Source organism: Macrobrachium nipponense, chromosome 12 (assembly GCF_015104395.2).
Source record: "Macrobrachium nipponense isolate FS-2020 chromosome 12, ASM1510439v2, whole genome shotgun sequence".
NCBI lineage: Eukaryota > Metazoa > Arthropoda > Malacostraca > Decapoda > Palaemonidae > Macrobrachium > Macrobrachium nipponense.
Genome location: NC_087205.1, coordinates 18,913,412 through 18,938,519, shown reverse-complemented (window position 1 = coordinate 18,938,519; position 25,108 = coordinate 18,913,412). Strand labels below are relative to the sequence as shown.

At 43.2% G+C, this 25,108-nt stretch overlaps 1 protein-coding gene across 1 annotated transcript in view; it reads right to left on the bottom strand.

Moving 5' to 3' along the window:
* Window positions 1-1,256: 1,256 nt before the first annotated feature.
* Window positions 1,257-25,108, bottom strand: part of LOC135224384 (protein smoothened-like) — a gene marked incomplete in the record, with an annotated part of 31,195 nt that continues 7,343 nt past the window's right edge. The window contains 2 exon segments of the mRNA XM_064263338.1: window positions 1,257-4,420; window positions 13,695-13,923. Coding sequence (XP_064119408.1) covers window positions 3,605-4,420; window positions 13,695-13,923 — 1,045 coding nt within the window.

Sequence of the window (25,108 nt, the reverse complement as noted above, 5' to 3'; positions counted from 1 at the left end):
TCGGGATCTCCCGCGAACGAGAGACCGAGCCGGAACCTGGCGTAGCGGCATCGCCGCTAGCACCAGGCGAGGAAGTACCAGAGCTAACCGATACTCCTCTGGTCCCCGTCTATCTCTTCCTTACGGAAGGGGAGACGGGCCCCGCTCCCGAAGGAGGAGCAGGAGGACCAGCAGAAGGACCCCCCGTCCCACCGAGGTGGGACGGCCCTTAGAAGTTCCCGAAGGAGACTTCTTAGGGGGGGGGGGAGGCAGCCTTCTTCTTCTTCGGCTTATGGGCCTTAGAAGTCGAAGGGGAAGAGGCAGCAACAGACGAAGACGAAGATGACACCTTCCTCTTCTTCGTCAGCTCACGCAGGACAGTCGTCAGGTCCTCCATCCAGGCCGGAGTCGGGCCTATTGCCGAAGCAACACGGCCCGACTGCACCTGTCCGGAAGGACCTGGGACTGGGGAAGACACCCATGGGCAGGACCAGCATGGACAGGCGCAGGAACCAGGAGCGACAGGAACAGCAACCAGCTCAGGAGCGGCAGGAACAGCGGCAGCGGTAAACACAGAAGGGACAGCCAAGCCAGTAGCGGGAACCACATCAGCGACAGGTACGGCAGGCCCAGCCATCGCCTCGTAGAATCATCGGCAGCCAGCGGGTGGTACTGGCGGCCGGTCCAGGGGCGAGCTGCTGGAACAGCGGAAGTCTGGGGCAGGCACACGAAGAAAAACACAGGCAGGCGGCGGCGAAACCCCTCTCGGTACGGCGGCGACCGGCCCTAGAAGCGGCAGACGGCGTCACCGACACAGCTGGGGAGGGGTGTAGACCCAGCGGGGGAAGCAGCATAAGCGGCCGTGAAGGTTGTAGTGGAGACCACTCCAAGGTCACCGCCCCAGACCTCGCTAGACGCTGCAGCAGATCGTGGATGCTAGGCACGCCCTGCAGCCGCAGTGGCCCATACCTGTCCAAGGTCGTCTCCCACGGATGTAGCACCTGCGGTAGCACAGACAGATTAGTAAGAGGGGTTCCCTCACGCTCGGGGGGGGGAGACATGCCCCACCCCGAACGGAAGGAAGACCCCAAAAACAAAATACGAGGAAGCTGAGCGGGGGGGGCAGGAAAGAAGACGAAGAATCGGATACCAAGGGAGTCGCGGGAGAGCTTTCCGACGACTTCCTGGCAGGGGAAACCCTTCGCTTCCCCTACCCGCACAGCAGTGAAAAAGTAATATGAAAATGAAACAGAATACTGCACTTGGCGGATTCACTTCATAGAACTTAAAGGGGGAAAAATCAATTCCCGGTAAGAGCGGAAACTTGATCCATAATAATATGATGCTAACATAAATATATATGAAAATGAACAATACTGCACTTGCTATTTTCACTTTCACAGCAATAAATCGTAAGGATTAATTCCCGGGTAAGAGCGGAAATTGATCCAAAATTAAATTTAATGCAATTAATAAATGAAAATGAAAAGAAAACTGCATTGCGAATTCACTTTCATTGCATTCTATTCATACAAAATAAGAGGCTCTTGCCGAGCGCAATCAAGCTCTCGGCAACGAACGCACAGGGCAAAAATATAATGAAAAAGAGTACTTACATCTTTCAATTACACACTTTCGCCCAAAATACATGACTCGGCGCGAGTGCGCCCGCCCTCGGCACCGAGACACAATTCAAGGGTTCAATTCATGAAATCGCCGTCTCTACGGCGATAGCTCCATGTTGATTCATAATTAAGTAATGAAAATGAAAACAGTGTACTTACAGTTTCATTTTCAAGTCAAACAAACCATTAGTAGAAAACCCAATATAAACAAAGCATACGACGATGAAGCGGGCAGAGAGCGATGACGAACACGTCCTTCACACCCGCGGCCGAAAGCAAAAGTGATTCTTCACCTCTCGGGCGCGCGGGCGCGCGCACGATCGGACAAGCAGTTAACTACCGTTCTCCCCTTGTTCGAAGCTTACGACCGTCCCAGCTGCCGCTAGTTACCTTCCTATTGTTAAAGGACCGAGGGTTTGTATTACGTATCGGAACAAATGCATGTTATCCACAACAAGTATTAAATGCAAAACTAAATTCACAAAATACAATAACTATTGAAATACAAGACCCGATGAAAAGTGGCCAAGAAACATCGAACACTGTCCCAATTAACCATTATTTGAGTGACTTTTTGTCTATAAGTTATCCCTGCCTTGAATGAACATTTTATTGTTTCCCATCCAATTTGATGTTTGTTTTAATTTTCCCCAGTAACTGAACTTTGGAAACATGCTTAGGAGCGGTCTGAAGCAGTAGGGTCCTGCTTTTAGGCAAGACATAATCACTATGTGAATACATACAGCATCATGTATTTGTTATGTGTACACAACCTTGGCAATACTGAATAAGAAGTCATTCTGGGTTGAACAAATATTGTTGATATCCTGCAGTACTCGGGTGTTTATAAACCCTTTACAAAATGACCCATTTCCTATGATTATTGCTAATTGAGGGCAAAGGTGTCCACAGAATAAAATGAAGGGGGGGGGAGGCAATGATATGCTTAAGGCAGTAAAAAGAGGGAGTTGGAGTGATTGGATCTCAAGATAGTGAGCCAAAAAGGAAGGGAGATGAAGTACTAGGAGAAAACCCCTCAGCGGCATTAGGAAATAATAGTTAGAGAGGTAGGACAGCAAGACTGGAGAAAGGATGCAGGGATTGAGGTACTAAAGTGAAAGGCTAACGAGTGAGAACAGCTAGGGGCTGAAGGATTGCTGCAACACCCTACAGTAATACCTAGAGCATACCACATGAAGTGAACTGACGGAACTGGCCCCTACGAGGCCAAAATAAATACTATTCAAATGTATAAAACTTTGAGTACTTTAATATAATGAACGCTAAATGATGGTACTGATTTACTACCAATTAACAATAAAGGTTGCCCACTACATTACCTTGATTAAACATCAGTGATGCATCATCAGCATTACTAAAGGTACTTTGCACGACTGCTTGAGTTCTCAGTGCAGTGCCTTTGGATCTATACATCTGTCTTCTTTAATCACTTACCACCTAGCACACTAATTTTTCTAGATCTCTCTTCTTCTAATTTTCACAACCCCAATACTTAAAAACAAATCACTGGTAATTATACACTCAAGGAAATTACACAATCTTTTAAATTATATTTCCAAGTATTATTTATAAAATATTGCAACTTTCACTTACAATTCAGTAAAAACTGTACCTTCTTGACCTGCACAAGTAAGAATATGAAGTTGAACTTCTTGGTCTGGTTACAAGTCTACAGTAGTTCACAGATGCAAGGATCACAATATCCTACGTCATATATCATCATACATTTTACATCACACTCGGTACCTTAAAAAGATAAAATCATTAAAAATATAAAAGTTCACAACATGGCAACATTCAAAAAATTATGGCTTGAACTTACTCATTACCTGAGACTATATTAAAAAGTAATAAGGATGTGGTCATGGTTTGCTTCAAACCTGCAGAAGCAATTTAACTTTCACTCAATACCACAAGGAGCATGTCCACTATCTCACTATTACCAATTTCTTTCAACTACAGTACCTTCCGGGATAACTTTAATCACTTCCTTCCCCAATATCTATAACAGTCATTATATCTGAATTTTCTCTGCTTCGCCGCCTCCTTCCATGACCACTTGCACATTTGGCACTTGTATTTCGCTTATGTGATCCATAACTATTATTCACATTCTTATTACTGTTTTCAGTTGCCTTGTCCCCACTCACATTAAGTTTTTTTGTTAGCTTTGTCATTGGTGTTCCAGGCCTTTCACCATTTTGCGATTTTCTTTGGTTGGTGAAACTAGTTTCAGTTATTTTCTTACTGCCTTCATGTGTCCTATAATTATGATCTAGGCTACTATTGCTATTTGATAGTGAACGTGTCTGACATCCATAGCTTGCTCTCATAAGCATAGGTGAAGATACTTGTACAGATTTGCTTACCATAATTGGTTTTGAACTGGAACACTCTGTAAGGGAAGTCTGAATGCCAATACTTGATTTATTAACTTGTGTGTTAATGTTGCTATTTCTAAGTCTACCACAAATGCAAATTGGACTGTAAGATAACCTTTCACTGGATTTTTGCCTGTAAATTTCATTTTGTTGCTTTAAATCAACACTTTTAAGAACATTGTTCAAAACAGTTTGTGAGACTGAGTCATTGTCTGCACATGCATGATTATCTGTTCCAAATTCATCTTCTGATTCCAATGCAGTCTGGCCTGGAAGAGGCATATTCACTGACTTAGCTGAGGGGGCCGAAGGTGCTCCTCTTTCTGACCGTGTAGGTTCATCGGAACTGATATTGAGGCGTTTCATCATATTAGCAAATAAAGTATCTTGATTGATAGTGATTGCAGGTAGAATCTGTAAATATAGGAAAAAAGCAAACTTTAATACAATGATACTGTGCTATCATACAGACTTCATATTTCTGTCTTTGATCAAGCTCAAATTATGGTGTTACAAGTTTGGGTATACAAACATGAAAACAGTGAACCAATCCACAAATAACTAGTTTTATTCACATTCAAAAACAAATAAACTAGTTTTATTCACATTCAAAAACAAATAAACCAATCACAGAAAACTAGGCTTCAACACTTTTTCCCTGCAAGTACTTCAAAAAGATGAAGTTTTATTCCTGGCACAAAGAATTTACTGTGAAAAGCTAAATTGCAGCCAAGAAGAAAAGTTTTTTGTATGGATAACTTTGGCATTGTACAATGTGCTCATAGCAACAGCTCACATTTCATAACTGAAGTAATGAGTGGCTAAGAGAATGGTTTATTTGTCCATCAGTAATGCTCCCTTACAATCTTCTCACCAGACTATGTAGTAAGATAGTGTATTATGGTCAGTCATATATTCCTATAACCTAAGTGCTTTTTGTGCATTATCAAAATAATACTATTATTATTAATAACAAAACAGGACACATGACCATCAATTGAAGCTCTGAACTATACCTAGGTTAAATATGTACCCACTAACAAAATTCTGTGGATGAAATGAGCCAAGTTTTTACTTGAGAAAAAAAAATATTGCTTGAGATCTTTAAAAAATACAAATGTACAAGCAATTTTTTGCATATTAAAAAAAAGGGGGGGGGAGGGGGGGGGAGAGAAGGATTATGGGCAAGGGAGAGTGTTACAGGCTTTGCACCTTGTGCTAATGGATACCGTCTTTAAAGAAACTGGCTCATTTTTCACTAAAAAAGTTCTGGCTAGCTTTAAAAAATAACTTTTGATCTCAGAACTATGAAAAATCCTTTATTCTGTTTTTCCACGCAATGTCTCTCACAAAAATAGTGTTGCTACTTCCCTTATTAAACTGATTTTTTAATGTCAAATTGCAAAAAATTTATATACAACACACTACAGTAACTTCTGATTCTAGCAGGTGTATTAATTGTCAGCACATGTTGATACCATATACAACTGGACATAAAATTTGAAGCAACCTCTCTGCAGCCTAGGGAAACGATATTTTCATATTAAAATAAATTTTTGAACATACTTACCTGGTAGTTATATATATACCTTTAGTCCCTGTGACGTCACGGCAGAATTTCAAAACTCGCGGCAATCGCCGATTGGGTAGTCAGGTGTACCACCTGTGCACCCTCTACCCAGGTACCTGGAACCATTCCAACTATTCCTCAGATCTTCCATGCCCCTAGTCTCTAGAGGGGAGGGTGGGAATTAAATTATATATAACTACCAGGCAAGTATGTTCAAAAATTTATTTTAATATGAAAATATCATTTTTAAACATCTAACTTACCTGGTAGTTATATATATAGCTGATTGACACCTTTGGTGGAGGGTCAGGGACAGCCAACATCGTTGGAATTGACATAAGAGTTAATAAACAAACTTACGGGTTCGTACCTGTTTAAGGGGACCGTCCGCTATGGCGGATGACATGTCAATTTGAAAAAATAAAAAATCGAGTTATTACTTGTATCTATGCAGAAACATGCCGTGCATGCTTTCCAGAAGTTTCAGCCAATTATTTTCACAAATAATGAAGATATAGCGGTTTTTAAATGATGACGTCATCGTAACTGCGTCGTCTGTATGACTTGAGTTTGACAGAATCGTTTTTGCGTGTTTATTTTTGCATATATACATCGATTTTTTAAGATTTGTTTCGAAATTCTCATACATCTGGTAGCAATGAAAGGTAGTGTGACACTGGGCGAGAAGCGAGCTGCTCAGAGCGGTTATTTATAGGCGAGACTCGGGAGAATGACTCAGTTACGTCAAAGCGGTTACATGCGCGTAGGCACTTGCGTTTGGTTACTAGCTATTTACGTTGTTTTTATAACTTCTTAGTGAACTTATAGCAATGCCGAAGTTACCTAAGATCAAGAAGGCTACTCAGCAAACTATGGCTAAAAGCAAAATTGATCGAAGGCCAGGAGGTTTGTGCTGAAAGAAAAACACGAAAATTAATTGTTTTCAGCTGCCCTCATTGTCTCATGTCTCGCTGTCAACATCATTATCTGGTGTCTGGCTGAGGGTACTAACACCACTTTTAGGGGTAGGACCACGATCCTTGATGTAGAAATCAACAATAAAAGTACAAATAAAGTAATTATAATAATGTTGTTTTGACTTTTATAAGAAAAAAGCAAAAATTTACATAGCAAATCTTTGGGAGCTCATAACTCAAAAACATACTTATGCGCATGTCGGTAAAAATTACTCGTTTATTTATTATCCAATTTTAGAGAGAAAGATATCCATTGGAAAAATCGAGGAATAAAAATCCCATAATTTTGTGTGACAGAATTTTGATATCTTTTTTTTCTTTTTTTTTAGAATTTTTTGAGTGTCTAGACTAAAAAAAAAAAAAAAAAATTCATAAAAAATAAAAAAATTAAAAAATCAAAATCTGCCACACAGAATTGTTCTGTATATAAAGAAGTTTTTATGGTATGACTTTTTCCAATCAACAAATGATGTCATCTTAGCGGAGAAAAACTCTACCAATTTTTTTTTTTTAAATCATGATTTTTGCTAATAAAACGAAAAGTTTTTGATCAAATGACTTGAAATTTTTATATGATGAAGGTATTATATATATCTAAAACATATATGAAAATTATGTATTTTGCGTAATAAATTAAAAAAATAGACATCATAGCGGACGGTCCCCTTAAGGAAGCTGACTTTAATGATCTGCCTCATTATGTCTGCTTTCCTTAAGAGATCCAGCGATCCACCCAGGGGCTGAAAAATTCAACAGTTCCAAGGAAGGAAAAAGGTATTAGGTTATGGGATTGTAGGGGTAGATCCTTCTCCCACTACTGCATTCGCTGCTACGAATGGTCCCAAGGTGTAGCAGTCTTCGTAAAGAGTCTGTACATGTTTCAAATAGTGTGAGGTAAACACTGACTTACTTCTCCAGAAAGTAGAGTCCATTATACTCTGTAAAGACCTGTTCTGTCTGAAAGCTACAGATGTTGCCACTGCTCTAACTTCATGTGCTTTCACCTTCAGAAGTTTGAGATCCTCCTCACTACATTCTGAATGAGATTCCCTTATAAGGTTCCTAATGAAAAAGGAAAGCGCATTCTTAAACATTTCTAAAGCAGGCTTTTTGACAGAGCATCAAAGAGCTTCTGAATTACCGCGTAAATCCTTCGTTTTCTTCAGGTAAAATTTTAGAGCTCTCACTGGACACAGAACCCTCTCTAACTCTTCGCCAACTAAATCCGAAAGACTCGGGATCTTGAAAGATTTGGGCCAGGGTTGTGAAGGACGTTCGTTTTTAGCTAGAAAACCTAACTGCAGGGAGCATACAGCTTTGTCATGTCTAAATCCTATCGCTTTGCTGAAAGCATGGATCTCACTAACCCTTTTGGCTGTCGCCAAACTGACCAAAAAGAGTCTTCATAGTTAGGTCCTTAAACGAGGCCGAATGTAAAGGCTCGAACCTCTCACTCATTAAGAACTTCAGGACTACATCCAAGTTCCATGCAGGAGCGTCCTGTTGTACTTCTTTCGTGGTATCGAAGGATCAGAGAAGGTCCTGGAGATCTTTATTTTCAGACAAGTTCAGTTTTCTATGTCTGAAAACAGCAGCTAACATACTTCTGTATCCTTTAATAGATGAAGTCGAAAACTTTCGCCTTCTAAGATAGAGAAGGAAGTCAGCTATTTGAGTCACAGAGGTACTGGAAGAGGAAACAGAGTTGTCTCTGCACCATCCTCTAAAAACCTCCCACTTGGATTGATAGACCTTGATAGTAGAAACTCCTTGCTCTTGCAATCGCACTAGCTGCCTCCTTCGAAAAGCCTCTAGCTCTCGTGACTTTTTCGATAGTCTGAAGGCAGTTAGACGTAGAGCTTGGAGGTTTTGGTGATATCTTTCCAAGTGGGGTTGTTTGAGAAGATCTACTCTCAACGGAAGGCTTCTCGGTGTGTCCACCATCCATTCCAGTACCTCTGCGAACCATTCCCTTGTTGGCCAAAAGGGGGCTACGAGAGTCATCCTGGTGTCCTCGTGTAACACAAACCTTCTGAATCACCTTGTTCACTATTTAGAAAGGTGGAAAAGCGTACACGTCGAGGTGCGACCAATCTAGGAGAAAAGCATCTATATGAAGAGAATCGGGATCTGGCACGGGAGAGCAGTACGTCTCCAGCCTCTTCGTCCTCGCTGTGGCAAACAGGTCTATGCAAGGTCGCCCCTACGTCCGCCACAGGTTCTTGCAGACCTCTCGATGAAGAGTCCATTCTGTGGACAATACCTGACCCTTCCTGCTCAGGCTGTCTGCTAACACATTCCTCTCCCCTTGGATGAACCGAGTGACTAGGCTCACATTGTTCACCTTTGCCCACTGAAGGAGTTCTCTCGATGTCTCATAAAGAGACCTCGAGTGGGTTCCGCCTTGTTTGACGATGTAGGCCAACACCGTGGTGTTGTCGGAGTTGACCTGCACTACTTTGTTCCGAACCACTTCCACGCACTCCTTGAGGGCCAAAAAGACTGCCAACAGCTCCTTCTGGTTTATATGGAGCTTCATTTGCTCTTTTGTCCAGGACCCTGAGAACTCCAACTTCCCCAGAGTTGCTCCCAACCCCAAGTTCGAGGCGTCGGAAAACAACACTAGGTCTGGGTTCTTTTGCTCTAGAGACAAAACCTCCTGAAGTTTGACGGGGTCGTTCCACCAACGAAGACATTGCTTCATTGTTTCTGAAATAGGGGTCGACATTGTCTTCAGATCCTTTCCTTTTTTCCAATGAAGATTTAGGTGAAATTGCAGGGGTCAAAGATTTAGTCTTCCCAAGGGAACAAATTGTTCCAGCGAGGAATGGGTTCCCAGAAGGTTCATCCATTCTCTCGCAGAGCACTTCTGTTTGCTTAGGAAGCTTTGAATTTTTAGCAGGGCTTGTTCTGTCCTTGAGGCAGACAGAAAAGCCCGAAAAGCCAGACTCTGAATCCTCATGCCCAAATAAAGGATTTCTTGAGATGGCATCAGTTGAGATTTCTCTTTGTTTATTAGAAGTCTTAATTCCTCTGACAGAGTCATTGTTTTCTGAAGATCCTCCAGGCAGCGATTGTAGGAAGGAGCTCTGAGGAGCCAGTCGTCCAGATACAGGGAGATTCTGATTGATCTGGAATGCAGCATTCCTGCGACACTGGACATCAATCTTGTGAAAATTTGAGGCGTGGTGCTTAGTCTGAAACAAAGAGCTCGAAACTGGAATACCTCCGCTTTGTATACGAACCTCAGGTATTTTTTGGAGCTCGGGTGGATGGGAATGTGGAAATACGCATCTTGTAGATCTAGTGAGACCATCCAGTCCTCCTTTCTGACTGCTGCCAGGACTGATTTTGTAGTTTCCATGGTAAATTTCGTCTTCTGTACGAAGACGTTGAGTGCACTTACGTCCAGCACTGGTCTCCATCCCCCCCGAGTTCTTGGGCACCAGGAACAAACGATTGTAGAAACCTGGTGATCCTAAATCCCACACCTTCTCTATTGCCTCCTTTTCTAACTAGAGCAACATTTGTTGTTGAATCGCCTGAACTTTTGATTCCTCTCTGTACCTGGCCGAGAGATCTATTAGGAATACTGCTAAAGGAGGTTTTTCTAGAAACGGGATTTTGTAACCCTCCTTGAGCATCTGAATGGACCAAAGGTCCGCTCCTCTTTTCTCCTAAACTTGCCAGAAGTTGGAAAGTCTGGCTCCTACTGCTGTCTGAGGACGAACTTTGTCAAACTCTGCTTCGTCCTTGCCTTGATCCTCTTCTTTGCGATCTCTTTCCCGAGGGTCTGAAACTGCGTCTACCAGAGGTAGTTCCCCGAAAGGGCTAAGAAACCTGATGTTTTGGAGCCTCTTCCTTAGCCTTACGTGCTGAAAAACTAGCGGGTAGTACCTTTATTGCTGTTTTCGAAACCAAATCTTGAGTGGCCTTTTGGACTAATGCTGACGAGACTTCCTTAACTAAATCCTGTGGAAATAGGAGCGAAGAAAGAGGGGCATAAAGGAGCTCTGACTTCTGCACTGGTGTAACTCCGTTAGTCAAAAAGGAACAAAATTGAGCCCTTTTCTTCAGGACCCCCGCAGCGAAGAGTGCTGCCAATTCATTAGCCCCGTCTCTCAAAGCCTTGTCCAAGCACATGATATGCACAAGTTCTTCCGTGTCCTTGCCACTAAAAACCTCCACCTTTTTTCCCAAGGCTCCCAGAGTCCAATCTAAAAAGTTAAAAACCTCAAAAGCTCTGAACACTCCTTTGACGAGTTGGTCTAATTCTGAAGTCGACCAAAACAGTTTAGTTCTGTTCATAGCTGTTCGACGAGAAGAATCCACCAAACTCGAGAAGTCCCCTTGTGCCGAAGAAGGAATTCCCAGGCCAAGAGCTTCTCCCGTCTCGTACCATACACTCGACCTGGATGCTAACTTTGCTGGGGGAAACGAGAAAACTGTTTTACCTTGCTCTCTCTTCATTTGCATCCAGTTACCCATCACCTTTAGAGCTCTCTTGGAAGAGCGAGACAAAACCATCTTTGTAAAGTTTGTCTTAATAGACGATTTTCCAAGCGCAAACTCTGAAGGAGGGGAACGAGGCGTAGCTGGAATAAAGTGATCTGGGAAAATCTCATTAAAGACCTTCATAAGTCTTTTCAAATCTGATGGAGCATGTTGTTCCTTCGAATCCTCTTCATCTGAAACAACCTCTAAGGGATTCAAAGGGGACGTTATCAACTTCCCTTTCTTCCGAATGGCTACGAATGGAAGTAGTGACGTCTTGCTGATGTCCAGCGTCATGATGTATATGATCCTGACGCTCAAGCTCTTGACGTTCGGCGCCATGATCCTCTTGACGCTTGGATCTTAGGTGTCCGGGATCATGCTGTTTATGATCCTGACGCTCAAGATCTAGACGGTCGGTGCCATGATCCCCTTGACGCTGGGATCTTTGGTGTCCTGGATCATGATGTTTATGATCCTGACACTCAATATCTAGATGGTCGGCGTCATGATCCCCTTGACGCTGGGATCTTTGGTGTCCTGGATCATGATGTTTATGATCCTGACGCTCAAAATCTAGACAGTCGGCGCCATGATCCCCTTGACGCTGGGATCTTTGGTGTCCGGCATCATGATGTTTATGATCCTGTCGCTCAAGATCTAGACGGTCGGCACCATGATCCCCTTGACGCTGGGATCTTTGGTGTCTGGGATCATGATGTTTATGATCCTGACGCTAAGGATCTTGACGCTCGGCGCCATGATCCTCTTGACGTTTGGCTCGCTGATATCGGGGGTCATGATGTTTATGATCCTGATGCCCAAGCTCTTGACGCTTGGCGCCATGATGAGCTAACTTCTTTTTGCTTGCAGGGATCCAGACCTTCATGAGGGAAGAAAGTTTGTTCTGCATATCCTGAATCATATTGAGATCCAGAGTCCCATGCTGAGACCAGACAGGAGAAGCAGCAACCACATTAGACTCTCTCTCCACGTCAACCAATGAATCATACAGAGACGAAGACCAACCCGAAGGAGGAGGAGGAGCATGTACAGAAGGCATAAAAGCGTTTGACATCTGTTCGTCCTCTACCGAAGCAGATGGCCACCTGTGCGACATCTTACTGCTTTCGACAAAAGGACCAACTGTGTCCGAAGTCTTTCCGCCTCCTACCGAAGCAGATGGCCGCCTGTGCGACATCTTACTGCTTTTGGTAGGGGAACTGACATTCTCCAACCTCCCTTTGTCTCCTTCCAAAGTAGATGGCCGCCTGTGCGACATCTTACTACTCATGGCTGGAGAACTCCCTTCGTAATCGGAAGAAAAACGCTCCGGACTGCTCCAATGACTGCTACCTGGAGTCTGTGGAGTCATCTCACGACGTTGTTCGGTCGTGGAAAATTTTCTCGAGAGGTCTTGACGTAAAACGCCATCCCTGTTTGGGAGCTGCATCGTCCAATGAAGAGCATACACTTACCTCGCCTTTCCAATGGCGAGGGTGAGCGTCCTGGGGATCGTCAACAGGAACGCTCGAGGGGACGACTGCTCGGGAACTGCTAATGCCTCTCGCCTCCCTTTGTCTGTTGACATTCCTTCTCACAGGGGTTGGTGAGCTTGGAAGAGGTCTAGGACTAGGAGCACGACAGGTCTGAGCAGCCGCACCCTCCACTGCACTGATTTTAGCACTAGCACTTGCACTTTTCAACTCTCACGTCTGACCACAATTTTGCTGTCCTCTGCGAGAGATTCCACTTTCTCGCCCAGAGCTTGAATGGCTATCAACATATCTTTAAGAGTCGGATCATTAGATTTATCAAGAGTGGGATCAGGAAATACTTCTACAGGGGAAGGATTAATAGGATCGTCAACACGGGAAACAGAACTATCCCTAGAAGAACGAGACATACTACTTTTACTCCTTCTGATCCTGTGTCTCTCAAGTTTACGCACATAACGATCATATTGCATCCCCTCATTATCCAAAATTACACATTCATCACATCTATTATCCAACTCGCAAACCTTATCTCTACATTTCACACAAATGGAGTGAGGATCTAAGTCGGCTTTAGGAAGCCGGGTCTTACATCCCCTCACACACCTCCTAACACTTGAAGAGTCAGACATATTGGGAAAGTCAAAAAGAGAGATCAAGAAAAGCAAGGGTCGCACCAACAAAATCTAAACAGTACCGAGAAAATCCAAAAAACAAACCCCAAAACAAGCGAAAGCCAAAGCCAAAGTGTACTTCACAAACCAATTGAGAAAAACACGGGAGAGAGAGCGAAATTCCACAATGTTCACCGAAACGGCGGCAGGGAAGATCTGAGGAATAGTTGGAATGGTTCCAGGTACCTGGGTAGAGGGCGCACAGGTGGTACACCTGACTACCCAATTGCGATTGCCGCGAGTTTTGAAATTCTGCCGTGACGTCACAGGGACTTAAGCTATATATATAACTACCAGGTAAGTTAGATGTTTAAAAACTACAACCTTTGCCTAATCATTTAGAGTAGTTGCCATTTGCTCTGTATATCAGCATTGTTCAATTCATCTTTCTTATGAACAATCACAAACCAAAACATAATAAACTACTGTATTTTGCAATATTTACAAAAATAATAAATAAAATAAAAAGGTATTTACCATGGATCCAAGGTTACTATCATCAGATGTATTTGAACTCCTTCTATCCCAAGCATTAGCACGGCGACTGCGCCTAAGATTAAACCAGTCTCGTCTTTTACGTCGACCAAACCTTGCTGCAGTGTGAAGGGCTGCTAATCTTTCTGCATCAGAGACATGAAATGACATCTGGGAATCTAAAGAATGCCGTCGGGAACTGCGATTATTGTGTCCTGATTCAATAGAAAACCTATCGGGAGGGAAGGGAGGAAAAGGGGACCAATTCAATTATTTGGGCAATTTCTCAATTAAATTTAATTACATAAATAGTTTACCTAGTGTAAAACTTCAAAACTTTAAAAACATGTACAAAGAAAACTTAATGGCTCATTTATCAGTATGTGTGCTTTTTCACCATCCAGTATGGTACCTTTCTGAGCAGTCATATCATTAATCAACAATCATAGAAACAAAGATTTTTCACATGGTACATAAACTATTTACGTATATATAAAGCCTATTAGTGAATTAAAACATGTATAATTGTTGTATAGTGGTTTACTGAGCTAAGTCTTCTCTGTAGACATTAAAATATAAAAACGTGTGGGGGTACTGCTTTTTCAGTGCCTGCCATGAGTGAGTAGATGGCACTGAAAGCTTTTTACAACATCCCTTCAGACCCTGATGCATTGTTTTTTCACCTTGTACTATCGACAAGAAAAGTAAAGATAGTTTTCTAAAATTTTCAGCCACATATTGTTCAATTATGCCACTCCTGACAAGTCAAGAAAGGGGGGTGTAGCGTCAAAGTCATCGTGATTGCGTCTTTCTAGATTTACAGTAATTTTAAACCATGAAGATTCTGTAAAAGTCCTATAATCATTTATAGTTGAATACAGTAACAACCTTTATATCATTACGTATTCGTTAAAGTTGGTTTGGTAATGTCAGTTCAGAGTAGAATATCAAACATCCTTCTTTAAAACCTACCACAAAACCTTACAGTATTATGACAAGTGAGATAGAGAGAGAATAAGCATAAGCCATCAATAGAGATATTAATTCATTATATTTACTTTTGAGAGATTGAATGTTAATAATTTTTCAAATATGTTCCACAAGAGAGAGAGAGAGAGAGAGAGAGAGAGAGAGAGAGAGAGAGAGAGAGAGAGACCTTACCTTACAGACCTTACAGTTCGTTCGGGTTGCCCCAGGTCCCTCAGTGTGAGGCACCTCTAATGTCTACCAGAGAGTTGCTAGTACATCTTCCGGTATATTTTGCATCTTCCAATCTTGGATGGTCTGGGATGCAGTTTAGATATTTGTCGAGCTTATTCTTAAACACATCTACGCTCACTCCTGATATATTCCTCAGATGAGCTGGCAACGCATTGAATAGACGCTGCATTATCGATGCTGGTGCGTAGTGGATTAAGGTCCGTGTGCTTTCCCTTATTTTTCCTGGTATTGTTTTGGGCACTATTAATCTACCTCTGCTTGCTCTTTCTGATATTTTTAGTTCCATGATATTTTCTGTTATTCCTTCTATCTGTTTCCATGCCTGAATTATCATGCGGTTCTCTTCTCCTTTCTAGACTATATAATTTTAATGATTGTATCTTTCCCAGTAGTCAAGGTCCTTAACTTCTTCTATTCTAGCTGTAAAGGACCTTTGTACACTCTCTATTTGTGCAATATCCTTTTGATAGTGTGGGTACCATATCATATTGCAATATTCAAGTGGACTACGAACATATGTTTTATAAAGCATAAACATGTGTTCAGATTTTCTTGTTTTGAAGTGCCGTAACAACATTCCATTTTTGCTTTACATTTTTGCCAAAAGAAGTTGCTATTTGATCATTGCATAACATGTTCCTATTCATCATCACACCAAGGTCTTTAACTGCTTCCTTATTTGTGATTGTCTCATTATTAGGTCCCCTATATGCATATAGCTTCCTTCTCTGTCTCCATAATTTATTGATTCAAATTTATCAGAGTTAAATACCATCCTATTTTCCTCTGCCCAATCATATACTTTGTTAAGGTCTCTTTGTAGAGCGTTCCTATCTTCATCACAAGTAATTTCTCTACTTATTCTTGTGTCATCAGCGAAACTACTCACTACCGAATCCTTAACATTACTGTCTATGTCTTCAATCATAATAACAAACAGTATTGCAGCTAACACCGTACCTTGTGGCACACCGGATATTACCTTGGTTTCATCCGATTTCTCATCGTTTGCAATAACTATCTGTTTTCTGTTGTGTAAAAATTCTTTAACCATCTTCCTATTTTATCTACGATATTGTGTTTTCTAATTTTCTTTGCTAATATATTAGGTCTACTTTGTCAAAAGCTTTTGCAAAGTCTAGATAAACCACATCTGTTTCATTTCCGCTTTTCATATTTTTGAATATGTTCTCACGGTGGACTAACAGTTGGGTTTGTGTACTTTTTCCGGGTACGAAACCGTGTTGTCCTATATTAAACAAATTATTTTTTATTAAATGTTTCATAATATTTTTCTTCATTACCCTTTCATAATATGTGATGTTAGACTCACAGGCCTATAATTACTTGCCTCAAGTCTTGATCCACTTTTGAAAGTAGGGGTGATATATGCTAATTTGTGCTCATCATAAATCTTGCCTGTATCTACACTTTGTCTTAATAATATTGCAAGTGGCTTTGCGATAGAATGAACTACTTTCTTTAACAAAATAGCAGGGATTCCATCAGGCCCTGCAGCAGCTCAGCCTTTTTAATTTCATTAATTGCCTGCACAATATCAGCTTCATTAATTTCTATGTCAGCTAGATATTCACTATTTTCGTCCCTTACTTCTATATCATTATCTTCATTATCTATTCTAGGGGTGAATTCTCTCTTATATCGTTCTGCCAGTATGTTGCAAATTTCCTTTTTTTTCATTCGTTAAATCTCCCTTCATTCTCAGAGGGCCTATTTCTATTCTTCTTTTATTCATCTTCTTCGCATATGAGTATAATAGTTTGGGGTTTTGCTTGATATTTAATAGGGTTTTTTCTTCCAATTCCCGTTTTTTCATTTTCTTTTGATTGTATAATCTTTTGTTCTGCATTTTCTATCTTACTTTTTAGTTCTATAACTTTCCATGCATTTTTTTCTTTTGCAAGACCTTTTTTCCACTTTCTGATTTTCTGGAACAAGATCCTTCTGTCTCTTGGTTATGCCATGAATGATGTTTACTTTTCTTCTTCGGTATATATTTTTTTTTTTTCCACTATTTTCTCTAATATATAATATCTCCGTATTTACCCTTATGTCATCGCTTACGAAAATGTTATCCCAATCTTTGTTTTAATTCTTCATTTATTTCTGACCATTTTATATTTTTACTGTAGAAAAGTTGTATTTTCCATATCCTTCCCACTTTTTCATTTCTTGCTTATCTCTGTTTTCACTTGCTTTGGAATGAACTGTTAATTCTATGACATTATGGTCTGAAATACTCACATTATAAACTATTATTTCTTTAACATAATTCACCTCATTCACAAATACTACGTCTAAAGTATTTTCCTTTCTTGTTGGCAGGTGATTTATTTGTTGAATGTTGTATTCTAGTAGCATATCTAATAGCTTTTCGAATTGCCTCTTATCTTCTGCACTACTATTACTCTCTTTTTTATATGTATAAGTACATCCACAATCTCCTATTCGTTCTTTCCATTCTACGAAAGGAAAGCTGAAGTCACCAGATGGGAGAATAGTCCAGTCCTTGTGATTTCTACATATATCATCCAATTTTTCAATTATTAAGTCAAACTCTTTAGTATTAGGAGGTCTATATATTACTATGTTCATTAATTTTTCAGATTCAATTCTACCGCTATTAGTTCACATTCTGAGGTTTACTATATTTCTCATATATTTTTCCTTGTTTTTTGTCTTTCCCATATATTGCGGTTCCCCCTTGATTCCTATTTTTTCTATCTGATCTATAAGTTTGGAACCCTTTTATTTGATCATCATTCCCAGTCTCTTGGGAATACCAGGTTTCACTTATATTCATTATATCTATTTTCTTTTCAATTTGGGTTAGTTCTTCTAAGTACTCTATTTTTCTTTTTGAGTTACTCGTAACTAAACCCTGCGCATTCATCACTATGATGGTTTGCGTGTTTTTCTTCCTTCTCATTTAATATTGGTAGTAATAAGGATTTTCCCATGTCTCTTTCCTGTTCTGGTATGTTTGTTTTTTTTCTTTTTTTGGGGATTTCCAGAAATTCTGACATTAAAAAATCCAACTTTTTCATAATATTTGATCTTCCTTCATCATAATTATTCATTTCTGGGCTCAGCTCGTGTCGGCCTATGAAAGTAATCCTTAACATCATTCTTTCTAGGTAAAATTAGCCTAAAATTACCAGAGAAAAACAAAATTAAGAAAATGTCAGTAAAACTGACTCGCTCACTCTTAAAAAGAAGTGTCGGTATGATATAGGGGCGAGTGTGGAACTACCACGAGACAAACACCAATTAGAACTTCCCTATCAGAATCCCCCCAAGAGAGAGCCGATACCAACGGGCGATGCAGCCTCTACTACTACTACTAGAGGACGCCACGGACAGCAGCGCCCCTAGCGGTCATCCTTAATTTTTAGCACCAGCGACAAGTCGCCATTTTCTTGTGCTCGTGTTTTTTCTTGGGATTATCCGCTTTGGAATCATGGAACGCTCTGCTATCGCCACGGCTAAGTTAAGTAACTCATAAGTAACATTTTACTGTAATTTTATCTTCCGGTACCAGTATTTTCCTTTTTATAGGTCAATACGGTTCCTCGGTTGTCTCGTGGCGGCCATGCCGCCTCGTAAGAATTCCCGGTCCTCCATACTGGGACTTCTTGTGCTTATGGGCTTACTTTTTCACATTCATTGTTTACATCGAGTTTTAGCTAGTCCAGCCCTCCTACCATTCTCTTAGCTTGGTATTTAGGGCTATTATTTTTATTTTCGGCCCAGCATCCCGGCTCTTGCTCTACATCGGCTATCGCTGGCTCCGAGTAGGCTTCTGTTTTTCGGAACAGTCTGCCTCCTCCTGGGCTTCTTTCTCTTTTACTAACAGTGTCTCTTCCCCTTTTCGATATATGATTTTATTTAGGGTGTTTAAGGCTAGCCTAGGTGCTTGTTCCATGTTGGTACAGCTTGGTTCACGTGGCCCTACCACGGTTGTGTTGCTCGTGGCCTAGGCCACTTGCGGTCACGTGTACTATAGCACCTTACCCTGCCCCTTCCCTCCCTCTCTGATGTAGGGAGGAGCTGGGGGACCCCTTGGTTGTCATAACAACCTCATCGCCTTCTCTCACACTCTCGGAGGTGCCGGGGGGTTCCGCCAGCAGGGGGTATAGGGCGACCACTATAAGGTACCGGGTCTCCATACGGGTAGTTGGTGAGGTGGGGAGGAGTAGGCCATCCCTCCCCCCTTTCCTCGCTCCCGCCGTGTTTCGCCGGGACCTCCATCCCCCCCTCCCCTTTACTCAGCCACCTCCCTTATGATACGAAAGGAGCCTTCCGTCGCAGCCGGGGCCCCTTTGGTTATAGTATATTGGCTCCGCTAGCGGGCAGGGTGGGTGCTATGGATGGTCGATTGCTTGCCTACTATATCCTTATATCTCTCCCACCGCTACCGAAGGGAGCTTACCCTTACCTACGCACTCTTCTAGTAGACGGGTGGAGAGAAGTTGTTTTAAATGTTGTTATTTTTGCTACTTTAAGGATATAATACCCTATTATAAGATATTTTACAATGATTTGTGTATTATTATGTTCATTTTATCAACCATCCCCACCATTATCCGTCGTGGTTTCCATTACCACCACTCCTAGTTGGTTGATTCTTGTGCCTCCCCGCACTGGCGGAGCCTAGCCTATCTTCCAGCCTGGTTACCACACGTATTTTAGCGGGGGGCTCTGGTTTTATCTAACTTTATCGCTCCGGCACCAGCGGAGCATATGTTAGGCTGTAAGTGTTTACTCTGTACTCATGTACGTTTTCACTTACAGGCTACCAACTGCCAGGTCCTCGCCTGTAATGCGACGCTGTATGACCCCTGTGGACATGACGAGTGCAGGTCTCACGCCCCGTGTTGCCACTTTCGTACAACGAGTCGATCGTCTGGCACCCGAGGCCTGCGCTATATGCTACGACCTGGTAGCTCAGCTGGGGGATGGGGTAAGTCCATTATGAGGTTACTTATGAATTTACTAACAACTTCTAGTTCGTAAGTTTGTTAACCCTGTCCGCAATTGGTAGCTAATCCCAGCCTTTCTTTCAGGCTAGCGGTGTGAGGGAAGTCGCCCTCGCCACCCTGAAAGCGTGGGTGGGCGGCTTTGGGAAAAACGCCGCCAAGGGCCAGCCCTACATTCTGGATAGGAAGCTGGCCATCCAGATCTTCCCTGCGGGCAAGTCGACGGGCTACGTCGACCCCTTGTCCGCCGCCCCCGTGATAGCCGCCATCCAGCAAGAACTCCAGAATTCGTTTGGGGTCGTAGCCTCCAGGAGTCAGTTCCCGGACGTCGCCGCCCTGGACCTGAATCTCGAGCCGATGGCGGTAGTAAGTGAGGATTTGTTGGTTGAGGTAGGTTTGTCGGGCGCCCAAGGTCTTTCCTTGGGCGCTCCTGGGTCTTCTCCTGTCCCTTCTTCTTCCGCCTCCTTCCAAGGCTTTCCGGGATCCGAGATCCCTAGCCGCACTCCCGCTCTCTCTGTACCTCCTAAGGAGAAGGGAAAGAGAGAACCGAAGACCTTGTCTAAGACGACTTCTAGGAAGTCGTCTTCGTCTTCTCGGCCAGGAAGTCCATCGACTTCCATACGACCGACGCGGTGAAGGCTAAGCCGAGCTCTTGCCCACCCCCCCCCGTCGAAGAGCTCCAGAAGCAAGGCTTCGAAGGAGAAGGCTCGCGCTACCTCCGAGTCGCTGCCTTCTCCCGCTTCCGCTGCCCCCTCTCCGGCTATGCCGGCAGGGGTAGCAAGCACCAGCTCCTGCGTTCCCTCTCCTGTCTCATCAGGAATGATGGAGCAGGTAGGAGCGATGGTGGGTTCCCAAATTTCAGCTTGGGGAACACGTTTTGAGCAGATGTTCGCGCAATTGTCGAGCAGTCTGTCTCAAACTGGACAGACGGTCCAGGAACTCTCTAATATATGAGAGAGAATGAGGATCGGGTAGCTGGGCTATCTCAGGCTCCTCCCCCAGTCTCCCCTGCTTCTAGCACGGGATTCTCCAACTTCCGCCTTACGACTCCTTGCCAGCTTTCTCTATGGACAATCCATGGAGAGTAGCGGCCTATGCTCCTTTTAAGGACGGGATGATTTCGATCCCGGAGTTTGGCACTCGAAGGATTGAGGACTTCGAGTTCTATCCTCCGGTCTGTCACAGCCTTTCATCGGGTATGCTAGGCTGACGCCAACAGCTCTTACGAGAGAGGACAAGATCTCGAAGGAGTCAGTCTCTAACAGTAGAGATCACGCCCAACGGGAATGGGTTCACTGCCTTGAGGACTGGGAGTGTACTAATACTAGACTCCAGGCCTATAAGAGCCCCTTCACGATTTTCGCGACGGAAGAGGAGGTCTCTCTTCCGTTCGCCACGAAATTGGTGGAGAAGGCTCTTCAGGCAGTCCTCAAGATGAGCCCGTTCCACAGTTGAGAGAGTCGGAGTCTACTTCTCCACTCTTCTTCCCCGCCTTCGGAGAGTTATGGGAAAACCTGCCAGCTACTTTCACGCTGGGTAAACTCAAGCCGGACTGCGCTATGGACCAGTTCGTGAGAAGTTACCTAGGCTGCCGGATTCCTTAATCCAGGCAGAGTTCGATGAGCGAACTAGGTTTGGCAGGTCCCTTAACTCTCTTATCGTTACGGAAATGGCTGCTCTTTCATACGCTAACGAACCGCTGTTCAAGATCCTGGCGAAATCGCAGTTTCAGACGGTTCTGTTAGACGCTTTTGACTTCTTCCAAGCCAGGAGGAACTGTCGGAAGCATGTTCTTCAAGAGTGCACTATCAGGCACGAGCCTAATAGACTCTTGGCTGCGAGCATGTGGGGAGCGGATCTCTTCCCAGAGTCCGCAGTGAACGAAGTCCACCACGAAGCTGCTAGACTCAACCAGAGCCTTAGAGCTAGGTGGGGTATTTCCTCTAAGAGGAAACAGGAATCCGTTCCCACAGCTGGCAAGAAACCAAAGAAGGCTGGTAAGAGGTTCCAGCCATATAAAAAACTCCAGCATCAGCAGCAGTTTTGTGCAGGCAGTCCCAGTTACCCAACAGGGACAACCTGCTACATCTAAGCAAACCCAGCCTTTCCTCCTGGTGCCCCAGCAATCGCAACCTTCGACTTCCTACGCTATCTCGCCTGCCTTTAACCCTGCTTATGAGGCTCAAGGCTACTCTCAACCGAGGGGTAGGGCGAGAGGTTACTTTCGTCACCGTGGCGCAGGAAGGGGCACAAGGAGTAAGCAGTTCAGAGGAGGGCGTGGTGGCCAACCCGCCCATCAGCAATGAGGCTCCCCAGGTAGGAGGGAGGCTGTTCCTCTTCCGCCACAGGTGGGGGTTCAGCAATTGGGCACAGAGCATAGTGTCCAAAGGATTAGGCTGGAGCTGGATCCAAGATCCTCCTCCAATCAAATCATTTCACCAGATACCGTCAAAGGAATTGATAGATTACGCGGAAGAACTCCTTCAGAAAGGAGCTATTGCGAGAGTCAAACATCTAAAATTTCAAGGTCGCTTATTCAGCGTGCCAAAGAAAGGCTCAACAAAAAGAAGGGTAATCTTAGACTTGTCAAAGCTAAACTCTTTCATTCGCTGCGACAAGTTCAAGATGCTTACCCTCTCGCAAGTAAGGACCTTACTTCCGCGTGGAGCCGTCACATGCTCCATCGATCTTACAGACGCATACTATCATATCCCTATAGCCAGGCACTTCCGCCCATTCCTAGGATTCAGGCTAGGAAATCAGACATTCTCATTCAAAGTGATGCCCTTCGGTCTGAATGTAGCCCCCAGGGTATTCACAAAGATAGCAGAAGTGGTTGTACAACAATTGAGAGCTCAGGAATCATGGTAGCGGCATACCTCGACGATTGGTTGATCTGGGCATCAACAGTCGAGGAATGTCTCAAAGCTACCAAAAAGGTAGTTCACTTTCTGGAACATCTGGGGTTCCAGATAAACAAAACGAAATCCAGACTTATTCCGGAATCTCGTTTTCAGTGGCTAGGAATCCAATGGATTTGTCCTCCCACAATCTATCATAATTCCAGTGGTCAAACGGAAGGAAATAGCAAAATCTGTCAGGCAATTTCTCAAATGCAAACAAACGTCAAGAAGAAACCAGGAGAGAATCCTAGGGTCTCTTCAGTTTGCGTCGGTAACAGATATCCTTCTGAAAGCAAGCTGAAAGATATAAATCGAATTTGGCGGTCAAAAGCAAACTCCAAATATCGAGACAAGTTGTCAGTAATTCCACAGATCCTCCGCAACCAACTACGGCCTTGGTCAAAAGTAAAGAACTTAGCCAAGAAAGTACCCCTTCAATATCCCCTCCCAGTGTTAACCATTCACACGGATGCATCCCTGTCCGGTGGGGGGGATACTCTCAGTTCAAACAGGTTCAGGGGACTTGGTCAGTTCAATTTCGCCAGCTCCACATAAACGTGTTGGAAGCAATGGCAGTATTTCTTACTCTGAAGAGACTGCTTCCCCCGAAGAGTCTCATCTAAGGCTAGTTTTGGACAGTGCAGTGGTAGTTCATTGCATCAACAGAGGAGGGTCCAAATCCAAGCATGTGAACCATGTCATGATAGCCATCTTTGCATTAGCAAGCAAACACAAATGGCATCTGTCTGCCACTCACCTGGCAGGAGTAAGAAATGTGATAGCAGACGCCCTGTCCCGGTCAGTTCCTCTGGAATCAGAGTGGTCTCTGGACGTCGGGTCATTCCAGTGGGTAAGCCGGAGAGATCCCAGTGCTCCAAGTGGATCTCTTCGCCTCACAAGCGAACCACAAGCTCCCTTGCTATGTGGCCCCCCAACCTGGACCCTCTGGCTTATGCCACGGACGCCCTGTCGTTGGATTGGAATCAGTGGAGGAGAATTTATGTTTTTCCTTCCAGTGAATCTTCTCTTGAAAGTCCTAGACAAACTAAGGTCTTTCAAAGGATAGTAGCTCTGATTGCACCGGACTGGCCCAAGAGCAACTGGTATCCTCTTCTTTTGGAATTGGGTCTCCGACCTCAACGGATCCCCAATCCCAAACTATCACAATCAGTACAAATGAGGACTGTGTTTCGCTTCCTCAGGAACTCTCCAGACCCTAAACTTTATGGACTTCATGAAGTTTGCGGCTAATAAAGATGCTGACATTGATCCACAGAATATTCTCTTCCTAGAATCAGATAAGAGAGAGTCAACCATTAGACAATATGACTCAGCTGTTAAAAATTATTAGCATCTTTCTTGAGAGAATCGAACACTACAACCATGACAGTTAATTTGGCTATATCCTTTTTCAGATCCTTATTTGAAAAAGGTTTAGCAGCTAGCACGATTACCACTCATAAGTCGGCTTTGAAAGAAAATCTTTCAAGTAGGTTTTCAGATAGATTTGACTGAATCTTATTTCACATCTATCCCTAAAGCTGTGCTAGACTTAGACCTTCTCAGAGGCCTACTACAGTTTCATGGTTCTTAAATGATGTCCTCAAACTAGCTTCAGATACTGACAACTCATCTTGTACATTCATAATGCTCCTGAGGAAGACTATTCTATTCTTAAGCCTAGCCTCAGGAGCTAGAATTTCAGAACTGTCGGCTCTATCCAGGGATGCGGGTCATGTGGAATTCCTCCCATCATGGAAGAAAATTCTACTTGCTCCGGATCGTAGCTTTTTTAGCCAAAAATGAAGATCCTCTTGCAAGGTGGGCTCCTTGGAAGGTTTATCCCACTTCCACGAGGATCCTTCTCTCTGCCCAGTATCAACTCTTAGAGCCTTTCTATCTCGCACTTCTTCTAGATCCTCGGGTGCTCTCTTCATGAGAGAAAAAGGTGGTACTTTATCAGTTAAAGGCATTAGACAGCAAATCCTTTACTTCATTAACAAGCCAACCCTGAGTCATTCCAAAAGCACATGATATCAGGGGAGTAGCCACCTCAATTAATTATTTCCAACATATGAACTTTGAGGATCTTAGAAAGTATACTGGATGGAAATCCCCGACAGTCTTTAAACGGCATTATTTAAAGTCCTTGGAATCTTTAAAGTTTTCAGCAGTAGCAGCGGAAACATAGTTTCCCCTGATACTGCTTAGTAGTTGTAGTATTGATCCAGGTCTCCTTTCTACCTACCTCAACCACCAGCCTCAACCTATCGTCAGGCTACTCAACATCATA